The sequence below is a fragment of the Chelon labrosus genome (assembly GCF_963514085.1).
Source record: "Chelon labrosus genome assembly, chromosome: 13".
In the NCBI taxonomy this organism is placed as follows: Eukaryota; Metazoa; Chordata; class Actinopteri; order Mugiliformes; family Mugilidae; genus Chelon; species Chelon labrosus.
Window position 1 is genome coordinate 16,142,468 of NC_140346.1, and position 14,394 is coordinate 16,156,861.

General features: G+C 40.1%; 1 protein-coding gene across 1 annotated transcript in view; it reads right to left on the reverse strand.

Annotated features, from left to right (window-relative positions):
* Nucleotides 1-14,394, reverse strand: part of grik4 (glutamate receptor, ionotropic, kainate 4) — a 225,320-nt gene that overhangs the window by 111,702 nt on the left and 99,224 nt on the right. The window contains exons 3-4 of the mRNA XM_084558293.1: nt 11,561-11,725; nt 6,968-7,065 (exon numbers count right to left, since the gene is read on the reverse strand). Of these exons, the coding sequence (XP_084414419.1) occupies nt 6,968-7,065; nt 11,561-11,725 (263 nt within the window). The remainder of the gene's footprint in view (nt 1-6,967; nt 7,066-11,560; nt 11,726-14,394) is intronic.

Genomic DNA, 14,394 nt, shown 5'->3' on the forward strand with positions numbered 1-14,394 from the left:
CTACGATAGATTTTTAGGGCATGTGATGACATCTGAGCAAATAAAGAAAATAAAAAAGATAATAAATGGGCCTTGAATTAAAGATTATTTGTCTAGCGGTTAAAAGAGCTCCTCAATAGAACGAGCTGTTTGATTCACACTCTGTTCACATTCTGGTTATTTCTGCAACACCTATACTGAAATAGTTTTCCTAAAGCCGCTAAAACTTGAAATGATCACTGCTATAATTAAAAAAAAAAGAAAACTATCTCACGCAATAATGTGTAACAGTGCATGAATGAAATTTGGAACTAATGGTGTTATCAGCTAATCTAAAGTCAGAGGATTTATCCACTGACAGTCATTCGTTGTACTATTTCCATCAGAACATACAGATGCAGTGTTTTGTTTCACTGTAGCTGTTTATATTAACATGAAAACTAGATAATAATCCATCCATCCATTTTCATCCGCTTATTTGAAGTCTGGTCTCGGTGGCAGCACGCTAAGCCTTGTATCTCAGACGTCCCTCTCCCCAGCAAACCATTCTGTTTCCTCGTGATGAATCCAAAGCCCAGTCAAAATATGTAAACCGTCCAGCAAATGTTGGAAACTCCCCAGAACACTCTCAGTTTCTTGATACTGGAACAAATGCGCTCAATTAAATGGTTGTCACAATAACAACGAATCACGGCAATTAATGTAAAAACTAAACATGTATTACAAAGCAGGTATGATAGATGGATGATTCTGGTTTGCACCTGTGTGAGAGAAAAGCTGAGCAGAAATTGGAACAGAAATAGCAGAAATAAACAAACAGGAGGACGTGGTGTTCTGGCTTTGCTATGACCAACTGTGGTGCAACATCTGGAAGGGAGACAGTCTAAAGTGAGCAGAGCTGCCATGTAAAAGGTCTCTCGGCCAGAGAGGATTTGCTGGTCTGGCTAGCTGGCTTATCATGTGACTCGAGGCAATTCCACAGCATGTGTTGTGCTGCACTGCTGAACAACTCACCAATTCAAATTAACTTGGACCGCTTTACACACACAAACAAACACTGCACTGCACCTGGGCAGATGAGTGAACGCATTCAGATCTAGAGAGCTTCTTATGACTGCGCCACAATTATGACACTGGAGCTGCAAAATCTTACTCTTGTAAAAAGAGAGGAAAGGTTTTCAGATTTGTTCAATAACTAATTCATGATTAAGAGTGCCTCATTTTCGTGTGATGCCCTGGTTCAACAAATGCTCCCGTTTGATCATGTGGAGGCCTTTGGAGTTAATTTGCCTACTAATGAAGTAATATTATGTTTGGCTCAAGCTATCTTGAAATTAAATTAAATTAAATGAGTTTTTGAGTGTAACCTCAACACAAGAACTCACCCTGTGGCACAGAATATGAGTCAGGGAGCGATAAAGACACCGTAAAAGCACAACTCATCTAGTAGTTGAGCATCTTCACATAAGTGACATTTAAATTGCAAGATTTTCTGTCTCTGGATGGTTGCATAAAAGCACATTTGAGTTTTTTGGTGTGTGTCTATGTGTACATAAAAGCATAAATCTCTTATTATTGCCTATTCCCAGGGCTTACCACTGGCCCCCATCCTCAGTGCAGCGTGCTCTTTGTGTGCCCAGCAGACCTCAGGTTCACCTCTAAATCCAACCTTGGCGCCACCCTACTGAAATGCAGTTGTGTAATCTCATCAGATGGCTTTGCAAGCCAAAAGCAACCCCTGGACATCGGGAGTAACATCAATATTCATGACTACTTCTGACACATGTTTGGATCTTAGAGGAATACATTTTCCCACTTAAGCAGACACTGTGTTACTGCACATTTCATCCTCTATGGTAGAGGAATGAAAGTTAGGGACAGAAATGGGATGAGCATTTAAAGCTGAACCGCTAAAAGCAGAAGAACGCAAACTGAATTTATATGAAAAGGAGGCATACGGGAATTGAATCATGGACATTTACTCAGTTTAGTCTGAAAGTTCCCTTTAACTAATGGCAGTTGAAGATGGGGAATGCATATTGAGCCTCATCTGAAAGTTGATTCTGTTTCTTTGTATCTAGGTCACCACTTTAATGTACACATAGGAATCTGATTTCCTATCCTTGAGATTCACATAAAAACAGTTGACAAAAGCTGCACTGCATACTCCAGTTATTCTGGTTGCTGCAGCAGCCACTAGATAAGCACCTGTGAAGCAGCAGGAGCCCCTCATCCAAAGCCCCGGTTAATGTTTCTCATTAGTGGATATTAATCTGCCTTGCCTTGAAATCCTGACCCCGAGCTTTGCTTGTTATTATGGAAACAAACAACCAGACTGCACACAGTCAACACCTTCTCTGCTGTAGCTGTTTTCCCTATTAGTCCCTATTAATGTGAAATTCAGATAGGCTCAGTCCCACTCCTCTGTCTCCTCGGTGGAAGTAGCTCTCTGCAGCAGCAGTGGAACCCGCGGAGTTATTGATAGCGACCGGCAGATGATGCGCCGATCGTCTAGTGGGGTCTGTCATCCACAATATTGCTGTCGGTGTCCCAGGCAACCAGCCGTTAGAGAGCCAGCATCTGTGGCTTCGCCCTCACGGTGAGGGATTATTCACTCGCAGTCAGGTATGCAGGGTGGAATGTGACGCCACACAAACACACATCCCTGTCTCGTGCCGCTACAGTTCAGTGTGACCTCTTTTTAACTTTTAGAAGCAGACACAGTATCTATACACTGCTGCACATTGCAGGGATGTCATGCATGCTTAGTGGCATGGTTATTAGTTTTCATCCAATCTGAACACCCATGGTCACTTTCCTTTGTTGCAAAACTGCATTTCTGTTTTGTTCACAAAGCTTCTGATCACATTACATAACACTCTGTTTGTGTGCGTGTGTGTGTGTGTTCTTCTTCTGCTGCTTATTTACTCCTCTCCTCCTGAGCAGTCCTTCAGCAGAGATGTGCTGCAGACTATGTGGCTGCCAAGCATAGGATAAAGGTTTACATTATTTCCCAAAGGATAGCTGTTTATTCCGTTGTGCCCCCTGGATGAGACTGACTTATAGCAGTGCAAGATTTGCGCTGCTCATCTCATCAAGGATGACTTTCCCATTTTGGTATAACATGCCTTCGACTTCAGCTCAACGCTTTCTCTCAGTAGCTAAAGCTTTTCTTGCAGTTAAATTTCACACTGTGATAATGAACCTTTAGCAGTGATCTGTTACTGGTAGCAATAGCAGAATTGATTACACAGTCAATCAGTGGATATGTTTTTTTATCTTCCTTGTGTTAACATTTTGCAGGATCTCCTGTATCTTAATACCACACTGTGACCGTACCACATTGTCAGGTAGCACATTCTATCTATCTATCTATCTATCTATCTATATACACACACACACACACATATATATATATATATAAGGCTATGCTGATGAAGGCCAATTGCAAAGTATTCCCATTGGAGAAATGATAAGAGCAAGGTGACCTTCTCGGAATACACACAAACTAACACACACACACACACACACCCACACCAACAGCTAACTATGCTTATTTGGACACCTTAAGCCGGAGATGGAGGACCTAATCACTGAAATCAGCTGGTGTTGTGTTTTGGTTGCAATACAAATCTGCAAGCTCTCGCCTCTTGATAACATCCTGGAGAGGGCCGTTGAGTAAAAACGTAATTCTGTTTCATTTTGGCACGCCACATTTGTTGTTACTGTAAATATTCAGGGAAAACAACACAAGCAAGCCAGCGACGACTTTCTACAAAAATATGATTTTTATATGAATTATTTCATAAGCTTGTTTCTTGAGTATAACCTAAACACCTTTAAGAGCGTCAGTTACTGATCCTCATTCATGTGCTATTTTTCAAGCAGTGCTTTTGAGCTGTGCAACAGTCTTTGATTTGATAACTTGAATCAACCAAGAACCAGAGGGTGAGTATTATTCCATTATCCGACAGATAGCTTTGAAATGTTTAGTAATGATTTTATGTAACAGCGAAAAAAAAGATAAGACGATCGAAAGAAAAGTCTTTTCCCCTGGCTGCAGAAATCTGTTGTCCACTTTCATGACAACTAAGCATCCCAAAAAGCATCTTTGTGTAGTTTAATCTGGAGGCGACACCAGTGTATCTGCGTATAAGGGAAACCTTAGATCTACTGAACAAACAAGCGAAGACAGCTGATAAACAAACCAAATATGACTGATTGATTTGTTTCTTTTCATTTTTATCAGGCGGTAAAAGAAGTAGTGCACAACCCTACAAAACTATCTTCTGAACTCCAGTTTCCTTTTGATGTTACTGTAAGGTGGGAAACATGTCACGTCGCATCAAACTGCGCATTTCTCACAAAATCACGCGAATAAATACTTCAAACCATTTTACGGTTTCATCTCTCAGAACCAGCAAAGATGAGCTCCATGTGAAGTCAAATACCTTGTAGCAGTTGGAGCTCTGTGCGTCTCCTGTGATGCACAACACCCCACAAAGCACAATAATGCAAACAAAATACGTCAAAGTTGAGGATAATCACAAGTGTAACGGAGTTAAAACTTACATTTACAGAGGTCAGTTTACTTCTAAACGAGGAGTACACTTCTGCTTTAAGATCAACTACAACTCACAAACCGCTACTGACACCTATACTCATTTATAAATACTTATATTTCCACTTTATGCGTTTTATATTTCTACTCCGCCACACTAACCTATAGAATGTAAAACCGGCTCTAACTTGACCAACTGCAGCAGTAAAATGCTGCTTAGATGTTTATGCAATAATTCAAGAATATATTACAGTGTTTAACAGTATATCACTCACAGGGGGCAATGTTATGCATTATAGAGACGTACGGGCTCTCTAAGGTCATTCTGCTAATAAAATTTACATAATTTTACTTTAGTGACCTTTTCAATGCAGGACTTTTACCTGTAATGGTGTATTTATATACTGCAGTATTGCCGCTTTTACTTGAAGTCTTCCTCCACTAGTACAAGGCTTCCTGAAGTTGTGTAATCTTCAACACTGGGTTTGCTTAATGTGTTGCCATCAATTCAGGTCTAAAGTCTTGACACTGTATGTAGCTCTAATAAAAACAGACTTATAAACAAAGTGGGGCTGTGGTAAACACGGCTAACACGATAACATTGCTTTTATTAAGCATTAAATAATACAGTGAAAAAAAAGAGTAGTTTTTGTTGTTCAACACACGGGAATTAGAAGTGAAGAATAAATCGAGGGACTGAGTTACAAAGCTGACAAACGAGTGACGCGCTAAAGAAACAGGAGTCTGGTGGAGAAGCGAGAGAGCAGATGAAGTAGTATTAGATTTAGAGAGCAGATGAAGATGGACACCCAGCTGACATATCTCAAGCCCAGTACAGATTTTTCTATGAAGCCGCCAAGTTACGTGTGATAAGACGTTGCATATATTTCCCTGACGCTGTTGTAGGACTAAATTATTTGGTGTTAACCTAAATACTGAAGCAGACTAAAGCACTGGTATCAGCACTGGCCAGGGCCTGATTAGTGCTTTAGGAAGTCTTACACAAGGAAAAGATTAGTTTAATATGACAACAGCAGATTTTATAATCCCATCACTTCCTTTGACAAACATGCACAATTGGCTGCGGTTCAAAGTGCTCTGTAAATGCAAATGACTGCCCAACTAATTCATATGTACAATACAAAGAGTATTTTTTGTAACTTTGAGCCAGTGTGTGGAAACCGCGAATCTTTTGATCGAGCACCAGCTCCTCGGAGTATTTTATGACTACACTCTATTTATCAGTTAACAACTCAAAAGTGTGAATATTCTCCTAATGGGCTCTTTAATATTCATACAGTGGTATTATCACAGTCAGTGTTTCAAAGCCGGCAGCCCCACCAGTCAGCGCCACCAGAGACTTTAAGCAGCGGGGTGTCCTGGTCTGTCTCCCGCTATAACAGACTGATGTCTCATTAGAAAGACAGACTGTACTGCACCAGAGGACTTTATAGACACTAGGATGGTTATGGGATGTCTTTTAGTATTCATTCTGATAAAATACCCAGAGTTAAATGCAGCTGCTTCTCTGTCAACCGAATATAATTATGACAAGAGGCACGACAGAACGCGCTGCTGAAATCTGAATGAATGATGAATGTGAGAGACGGCTGACATGTAAAATCTGTACTTATTATACAATAGACAGCAAAGATGTAATTAACATTGATGTTTCGGTTTTATAATAAAAATGGCTCTTCTATAAATAGTGTAAAACAAGATGTATTAAATTTAACAGATTGCAACAAAGCGTGGCGGCAAAGCAATCACAGATTAAAAAAAAATCGGCGTATATACACATGGTTTCTTAGTCCTAATTGATTTTGATCTCGTTTATGGTTTTGTAAATCAAAGTCGCTCTGTCTCTCGACATCAGACAGCGAAACACACCATGTCAGAGTTCAGACAAGCCAATTAGCATCCAGCTGGGATCTGTTTGCACGCAGTCGGGCTCTGAAGCCAAATCCACTCATTCATTTTCAAATTGTGGAAAACATGTTTATCTTCACTATTCAGATTAGAGAATGTACCAATATTATACCATCATCTGGTAGATATCCTGACTTCAAACACCAGATGAGGTTATTCAGAAAGGAAACATTAACAAAAACGTTTTATTTATTTTTATTTATTTTTTTTAAAAACTCAAAAGAGTCCCCAGAAAACCTCAGTAGACCAACCAGTTCATAATGATGGCACTAGAGGAGGTTAAATGTCCAGCGTTGCTTTTGATTTGAGAGGGACATGAATGGAGAGTTATGACACTGGTGAAGCATTTCATCATCTTCACTCCTTCTCAAGCTCCTACAGAAATCACACAGCCGCTAATGAGCATCATTGTTCCAAACGCTTTCTTTCTGCTCGTACTGTGAGCAGGCTGCCTAACGTGGGCCCCCGGCTATGGGCCAGCTGGGTGCATAAACTCACCTCCTTCTCTCCACATATATTGCTGATGATGGAGTTGGAAGCCGGACTGGCAGACGGACCCAGGACTGCCACCACCCCTTTAGACATGATCTGGCACACTAAGAAAAAATAGGTAGGAGGTAGAGAGGCAAATAAAGAGAAAAAAAACAAGACAGTTAGCGTTAAGCAAGCCATTTAAAAAAAGGCCCACTTCAGCCAGATGTTAATGGATGCACATGCTGACTATCTCGGACTCTTAACAGATTGCGGCCTGAACCAGCGTTTTACTGTCTCAAGGGAACTTGAAACTACTATGTGTTAGTGAAATGTCCACAAGGACAAACACATTTGTCCACGTTAAGCGTGCCCAAACGGATTGACAAACAAGAAAATCCTAAGAGTTTTCCACCCGTGGGAATTTAGCTTGTGGGAGAAATTGATATAAATGTGAGATATTTTCACATCTGGAGACAGAAAGCAACGCAGACACATAAACACACAGTGATGGACAGTGAGAAAAGCAGAGGGACAAAAGTAGTGATGAGCAGCAATATCTGGAGGCTTAAAACAAAAAATCTGGTATCTGAACATTTGCACATGAATGCAATCATATTCCCAAAAGTGACAGATGCGTCTCATCTTGTTTTCCAAATTCTACATTTACAAGTGCTGATTTAAAGGGTATATCTCTAGGGTTGAAAACATATCTTTAGATAGAAACATTTCAGCGAGAGTGAGTTTTACTCTTCTGTTGGGTGCACAAGCCAAATGCTTTCATCTCCTATACTAGAAAAGAAAATGCAAAATTGGGAATTTATAATTTCTGGCTCCTAATTAACACTACAGTGAATAGTTTGAGGCATACGCAGGCACAGACACCATGTACTGTTCCACTGTCAGCATGTGCGCACCAGTGTGTGTGTGTGTGTGTGTGTGATGGTGTGTGTGTGTGTGATGGTAATTTGTTGGGTTATTGGGGCGAACGTAGAGCATTAACCAGCCACGTGTGTGACAGAGGCAGAGGAGAACCGTTTTCAGGCCTGTACTGTGAATCCCAAGGCAGTGAATCGAATGATTAATAAGTAATCTCCTAGCCACCCGTGGGGCCTGTAAAACATGAATACACTGGCACCTTACACAAACAACTACGTGCACATGTATGCACAGATTTACACTGCATCGCACATGCACACACGTTTGCACCTGTCTGCATGGCTTCACTGAATTATGAAACTGAGTCATTTAACTGTAAGCCAGCATGAATCCTAGCTCCGATGACAATTTCATTTGCTCCTTCTCTGCACAGCTGTGTGTGTGTGTGTGTGTGTGTGTGTGTGTGTGTGTGTGTGTGTGCGTGTGTGTGCGTGTGTGTGTATATATATATATATATGTATATATGCAGCTTCTTACACAATTTGAAATTAAATAACAACCAGGAAGCCAGACTGAACCTGCCTGGCCCACAAACATTTTGTGGGGGGAAAGGGCACTCAAAAGGTAAAAGTGACGGCATACACGTCATCTGAGCACAGTGAAGTTAAATTTGTTTACAACTAAATGGCTCTGACTGGTTGTAGGACTATCCAGTTACAAGAAGATTATTTTTCTTGTGTAACCCCATAATGAAATCAAAATAGCACATTAGCAAATTCATAATCTGATTAGAGCCACACCAGGCTAATTGAACAATAAATTCTAAATAAAGCTTTAATGTAAGTCGGTTAATGTCAATCAGTGAGTTGACTGAGAGTTCAAATTTAGAGGTGGCGTTGAAGAGGTGGCCATACAAAAGAAAGCACTCTAGCAATGATGTTTCTAGTAATAAAGTCTAAATAACCAACTAACTTGTGAATGGCCAGAAATTTACAGCGTGTGAATGTGCTCCAGGATATTGTCATACATATTGAATGACCAGAACCGATCAACCACTAGATACAACTTCAAAAGTAAGTTTCTTTTTTTAGTCTGGGCTGTGTGTGTGTATAAAAGCATTATGTAAGGTCTGTGTGAAAACGCCACTACCACGGTTTATTTCTTTAACAACTGGACACCGGTGTCCTCGTTGATATACATTATACAAGTATACACTAATGCCATAAATTGCCTGTATAGTTCTTTGGCCAGAAGGTCACAAGGTCAGCTGAAGCCCACTAGCCCTGTCTGATATTGATTCTACTGTTCAATACAAGCTAGTGGAAACCTAAAAACATTACAACTTTGTAATGAGAAATGATTAATGTCAGTAATATAATGTAATGCGTTTGCTAGTTACAAGATGAACGGGCAGACTCACTGGAAAAAGAAAAAATATACAGAAACACCATAAGACCGTCAGACTACATGCACAGAGAAACACATTTCCTTTATTTTGGATAAAAATATTTCCTTCTGTTTCTTCAAGTGTGCACATGGCGGCGTTAAATCAAACTGAATACATGTCTGAGAATTGCTCTTTGTGAACAGGAGTCTTGTCCTGTGGTGCTTGCTGCCTTTAAAAGCAGACTGTGGTCCAAAGAGGCATCTATTTAAATGCTGTAGCGGTTGCTTGAGAGGTGGGGGTGGGGCTTTTCTTTGCAGGTAGCGCTCCCTCTGTGATATTTCCATTTAACCGCGGCCACTGAGCCGTACTTAATCCAATACCAGGCTCTAATTACGTACTCACGCTTGAGACACACAAAACATTTGCACAAGATACACACAGTTCGGCAACAAAGCAGCAAAAGGTATTTTACACATATATACTGAAAGCGCAGAAATACACAGCAGGGTTATGAAAGGTTTGTCTTAAACCAGGCAGAGAAAGTAATGCAGTTTCTAGTCACTGTGGTAAGTGAAGCGGTGTTTCCATGGATTAAGCGGCGCTAGTGACGCTCTAGAGTCTGTGAAAGTGGGAATAATCTTATTGAAAATCAATCCCCGCTTCTTATCATAGCTGTTTATTTTGGTGATTTTCCGCAGACACATACCGTGCTCTATCGACTTCAGAGCGTTTTCATTAAAAAAAATTTAAAATCGACCCGATAAACACAGAGTTGTGAGGCAACAGGTCACCACGCGGCACGCTGATGCTCTGGGTATCTGTTAAGTAAAAGTGCTGATACAACTGATAACAGCTCGTGTTAATGGAGTGACTCTCAGCGATGCATTTCTCACATTTATGCGAGAAATGACTGGAAATCTGATAATGGCCCATTTAGAAAGGTTCAGTAGCCTTTATGTTGAAGGTTATCTCTATTTTGACACTGATTACGTCCTCAGGAGATTACGCCGCATTTTTCTTTTCACATAAAATGGTGTTTTGCTCGAGGCTTCGTGGCACATTTAATGTTGTCAACATAAAAAAAAAGAAAATGCAGCCAGCCTTTTGACTTTTGCAGTATGCAGTAATACTGATCCACATCAGTCTGTTGACTACATTTAATAATTAGTTTGCTGCTGTTTGACGAAACTATTGTTTCAAATATGATTTTCATACAAACATCCCTGTTTTCAGAGACTCAAAAGTGATTGGACGCTCGACTCAAAAGCTGGTTTATGGACAGATGTTTGCTATTATTTCTCATGGGGTAAGCAGGTAAAAGTCTAGAGTTGTTTGTTTCCAAGTGTGTTGTTTGAAAACCAAATGCGTCAGAGAGATTACAAGAAGATGAAATCTAAATCAGGTTTCTTTCCATAGTAAAGGAAAAAACCTCTTCACAACAGCTGCTCTCTACAAGTTAGACATGCCATTATCCATTAGACTTCCCAAGAGAGAATACAGAAGGCCACTACAGGGGCAAACCATTCATAATCAAACAATAGAGAGACCAAAATTGACTTTGCTGAAAAACTCTAAAAAGCTTCTCCGTTTGAACGATCAAATTAAGATCGATCCAATACAGAGTCACAGGAAGTATGGAGAAAGTTTGGATCAGATCACGATCTGAAGCGCATAACACAGTGGATCCACGAGCATGCATGGCTTCCAGTGCCACTGATTCACTAGAGTTATTGATGATGTGACAAAAGACAGAAGCAGCCGGGTGAATTCTGAAGTGGACAGAGATAAATGTTCTCAGATTCAGCCAAATGATGTAAAGTTGATTGGACGGTACCCTGCAGATGAGATGGACACGAATCCAAAACATACTGAACTGAGTTTCTGAAGGCAAAGAAGTGGAATATTCTGTATTTGCAGAGTCAGTGCTCTTGAGAAAGCATTTCACTTGTTGAAGACAAAGCTAAAGGCAGAAAGACCCACAATAAACAATTGAATACAGCTACAAAAGGCTCCTAGCAAAGCATCACAAAGGATGAAATGCATTCTTTGGTAATGTCCATGTGGTCCAGATGTCAGGCAGTCGTTGCCTGCAATGGATTCTGGGCAACGTATTAAAAACGAACCTTTTATTTATGATCATGTTGACTTGTCCAGTTACTTATGAGTTCTTTGAAAAGGGGACCTGTATAAAAATGGTTGTAGGTCCTGGGCTTCTTCTCCAGTCTGGATGTGAACACCCTCATTATAGTTACACATTATAAATATAACAAAACATGTGTCAGTGTCCAAACATATATTGACTAACTGTGGCCTTTCCTGACTATTTCACTGTAATATTTGCCAGCGTTACTTACTTGTTTCCCCCATCTCGTATTCACTGTCTCTCAGCAGCTCAAAGATGTCCACCTCCAGCTTGCTAGTGGTGGAGCGATTACTGCTCCTGTTGATGCTGTCTTTGGCCAGTGTGATGGCCAAGCGCTCTCCTCTGCTGCACTCCATAGGGTCATCAAGGATGGCAGCTGAGGAGAAGGGAGAAGGGGGAAAAAGAGCGATGGTTTGTGAGGGTGACAGAAAAGAAAAACTAGAGACATATTTATCCATACTGCGGACTGTGGACGTTTTTCCAAAAGAGTGAGAGCCGGTGCGGCCCGTCTGTCCGGTGATCATTCAGGCTGAGAACTTATTTTTCGCTTCCACAATAAAAAGTTCAGTCCACTGAAAGCTGCTCCCAAGGTGCATGGATTTATTAGGACCAATACTTGGGTGACATTTTACGAACACTGCTCTCCATTAATCTAGAGTACCTACAATGGAACAGCGTTGTACTTAATAAATCCATACACTTAGGGAGCAGCTTTTAGTGTGAAGAATATGCATTCGTCCGAAAAAGCAGAGTGCTACTTAATGTAAATATTACATCTGTTTTAAGCTTGAAAGCTTTAACATGTTTCACTTATTCTGAGGTATTTTAAAATATATATGTATATATATATATGTAACATCCTGTTTACTACGGCATAACATATAAAACACACGTAACATTTTTGTAATTTCGTAAAAGTAAAACATCGACTTAAGACGTCTTTTCAGAGACGATAAGAGCGCTACAAAACTAAATCAGTTAACCACAAATGATGAGACATGAAAAGATTTCTGTGCATTCTGCGTGCAACATTTGTAATAATGCAACATTATAAGAGGGAGAAGTCGCATATAGCTCAGCGGAGTCGATTACAAAGGGACTGATGTAGACAATGCACTCTTCTCATTTTTATGCAGAAAAAAAATAATGCAATCCCATCACAATAAAGCTGTAGAGCTATGTTATTAAAAAGGATTTTAATCATTCCCCAGCGTATAACAACTAATGCATGCTATATTAGTGCTCGGATAGTTTTTCATTTGAATAGCATTATGAATTTATTCTGTGACCTTTAACATCGCGGATGTCAAACTGTCACAATGGGTAATTAAGCAAGCACAGCATCATGTGTTTACTGTGTTGTCAAACAGGACAGAAATGGAATGGCAAATGCTTATATATATATATTATTTCATTATCTCTCTAGCCAATTTGTTTTTTACTTGATACCATCAGTTCTCCTCTGAGCCGCAAGAAGTCAGTAATATTTTAATGACCGCTGAAGAGCCTCGTCATTACGAAAATGCATTCATTTAAAAAAATTCTCAACAAACACTTAATCGTGTGTCGACCCGACTACAAGAGCAGGCTGCGGGAACAAATAATTTGTCCTCGCACTTCAACAGGTCTACGCTCAGGGAGGGAAGGAAAACACAATAAAGTGAGCAGACGACTCAAAGCAGGCTTTGTAATTAGTGTAATTACAGTGGGCTAGCACAAAGGTTCTCGAGTTAAATAGATTACATTTACAGCCGAAGAAGAGGCCAGAGATAAAAGTAACCAGTCTGGAAAAGTGTGAAATTAATAAGGCACAAAATAATACAATTAGGTATAATGTGGCAGAAAGGTAAATGTACTGTGGCGCATTTAAGAAAAACAGAGTGTTTTAACTTCAAGCTTAATCATATCAGCACTAAATGTGCAGAGGTGCATACAGAGCATGGTTGAAGTGACCTTTTCCCTACTGATCACACAGCTGAATAAACAAGAACTACTGTGACTTGCAAAGATGAGACGTATCCACTCATCTGATATCATCATGGGGCCGAGACACAGCAGGCCAATATCTACAGCCAATTAAAATGCTTCGCTAAGGAGCAGAGAGTAACAGTTCATCTGAGGTTGCTCTAATCGCCGTCTGATTGAAACATTATGGATAAAGGACATATTCATTTCTTCAGTCACTTAACAGACTCCCTCTTGATCATGTACAGCTGACAACAGCTTAATATGATCACAGCCATATTATTTGAATGCCATAACAACATCAAAGGCACACATTCAATTAAAATTTTATGTGTAAGAGGCGAGGGACGTTTCTTGGCAATAAACGATGAACTTGAATTGAGAGTATGACGCGATGAGTGTAAAACGATCTCAGCGTTTCAAGCACAGCAAACTTCTCATGCATTTATTTTGTTAACAAAAATTAAATAAAAAAAAAAAAAGTCTTTGTCCAAAAACCTTCTGCATTCAGTCCAATCAGTTTTGGAGCTCTTTTCCACCGTGGATTTCAATTCCCTCAAAGAGTGCAGATTTGAGAAACGTAAGGCTTAATTTTTTTGAAGGCAGAAAATACAAAACACAGTCGCATCAATATTCATTCATTCAGCTCTCTGTACTTCTCCATTTCTGACGATCGACACTTGATATCCTGAAGAAAAACCTGTGATGGAGACACAGCAGTTGGTTTAAATGTTCTCTTTAGTTTCAACATCATTTCTTTACGAGATGATTGATAATCAAGATGAGATACTCTGATTGCCTTATGTCCCGCTATGATTCAATGGCGAGATTAGCTTGGAAGCCAGCCCGAAGTTTCGCCCGCCAAGAAATTTTAAAGGGGGAATCTTGCTCTGGAGTTGATCCAGTCTAAATTGTTCAGTGAAGATCTGCAGGGCCAATCAAACAGTTCGAGAGGGATTGATGCAGTTGTCAGAAGTGCAGCAGCACCGTAGTCATACATGTCATCTCTGAGTTGATTTTGTTCACGGCAAAACGGCTGCCGATGGGGAAACTATGTTGTCTGTTGTAGAAGAGAACAAA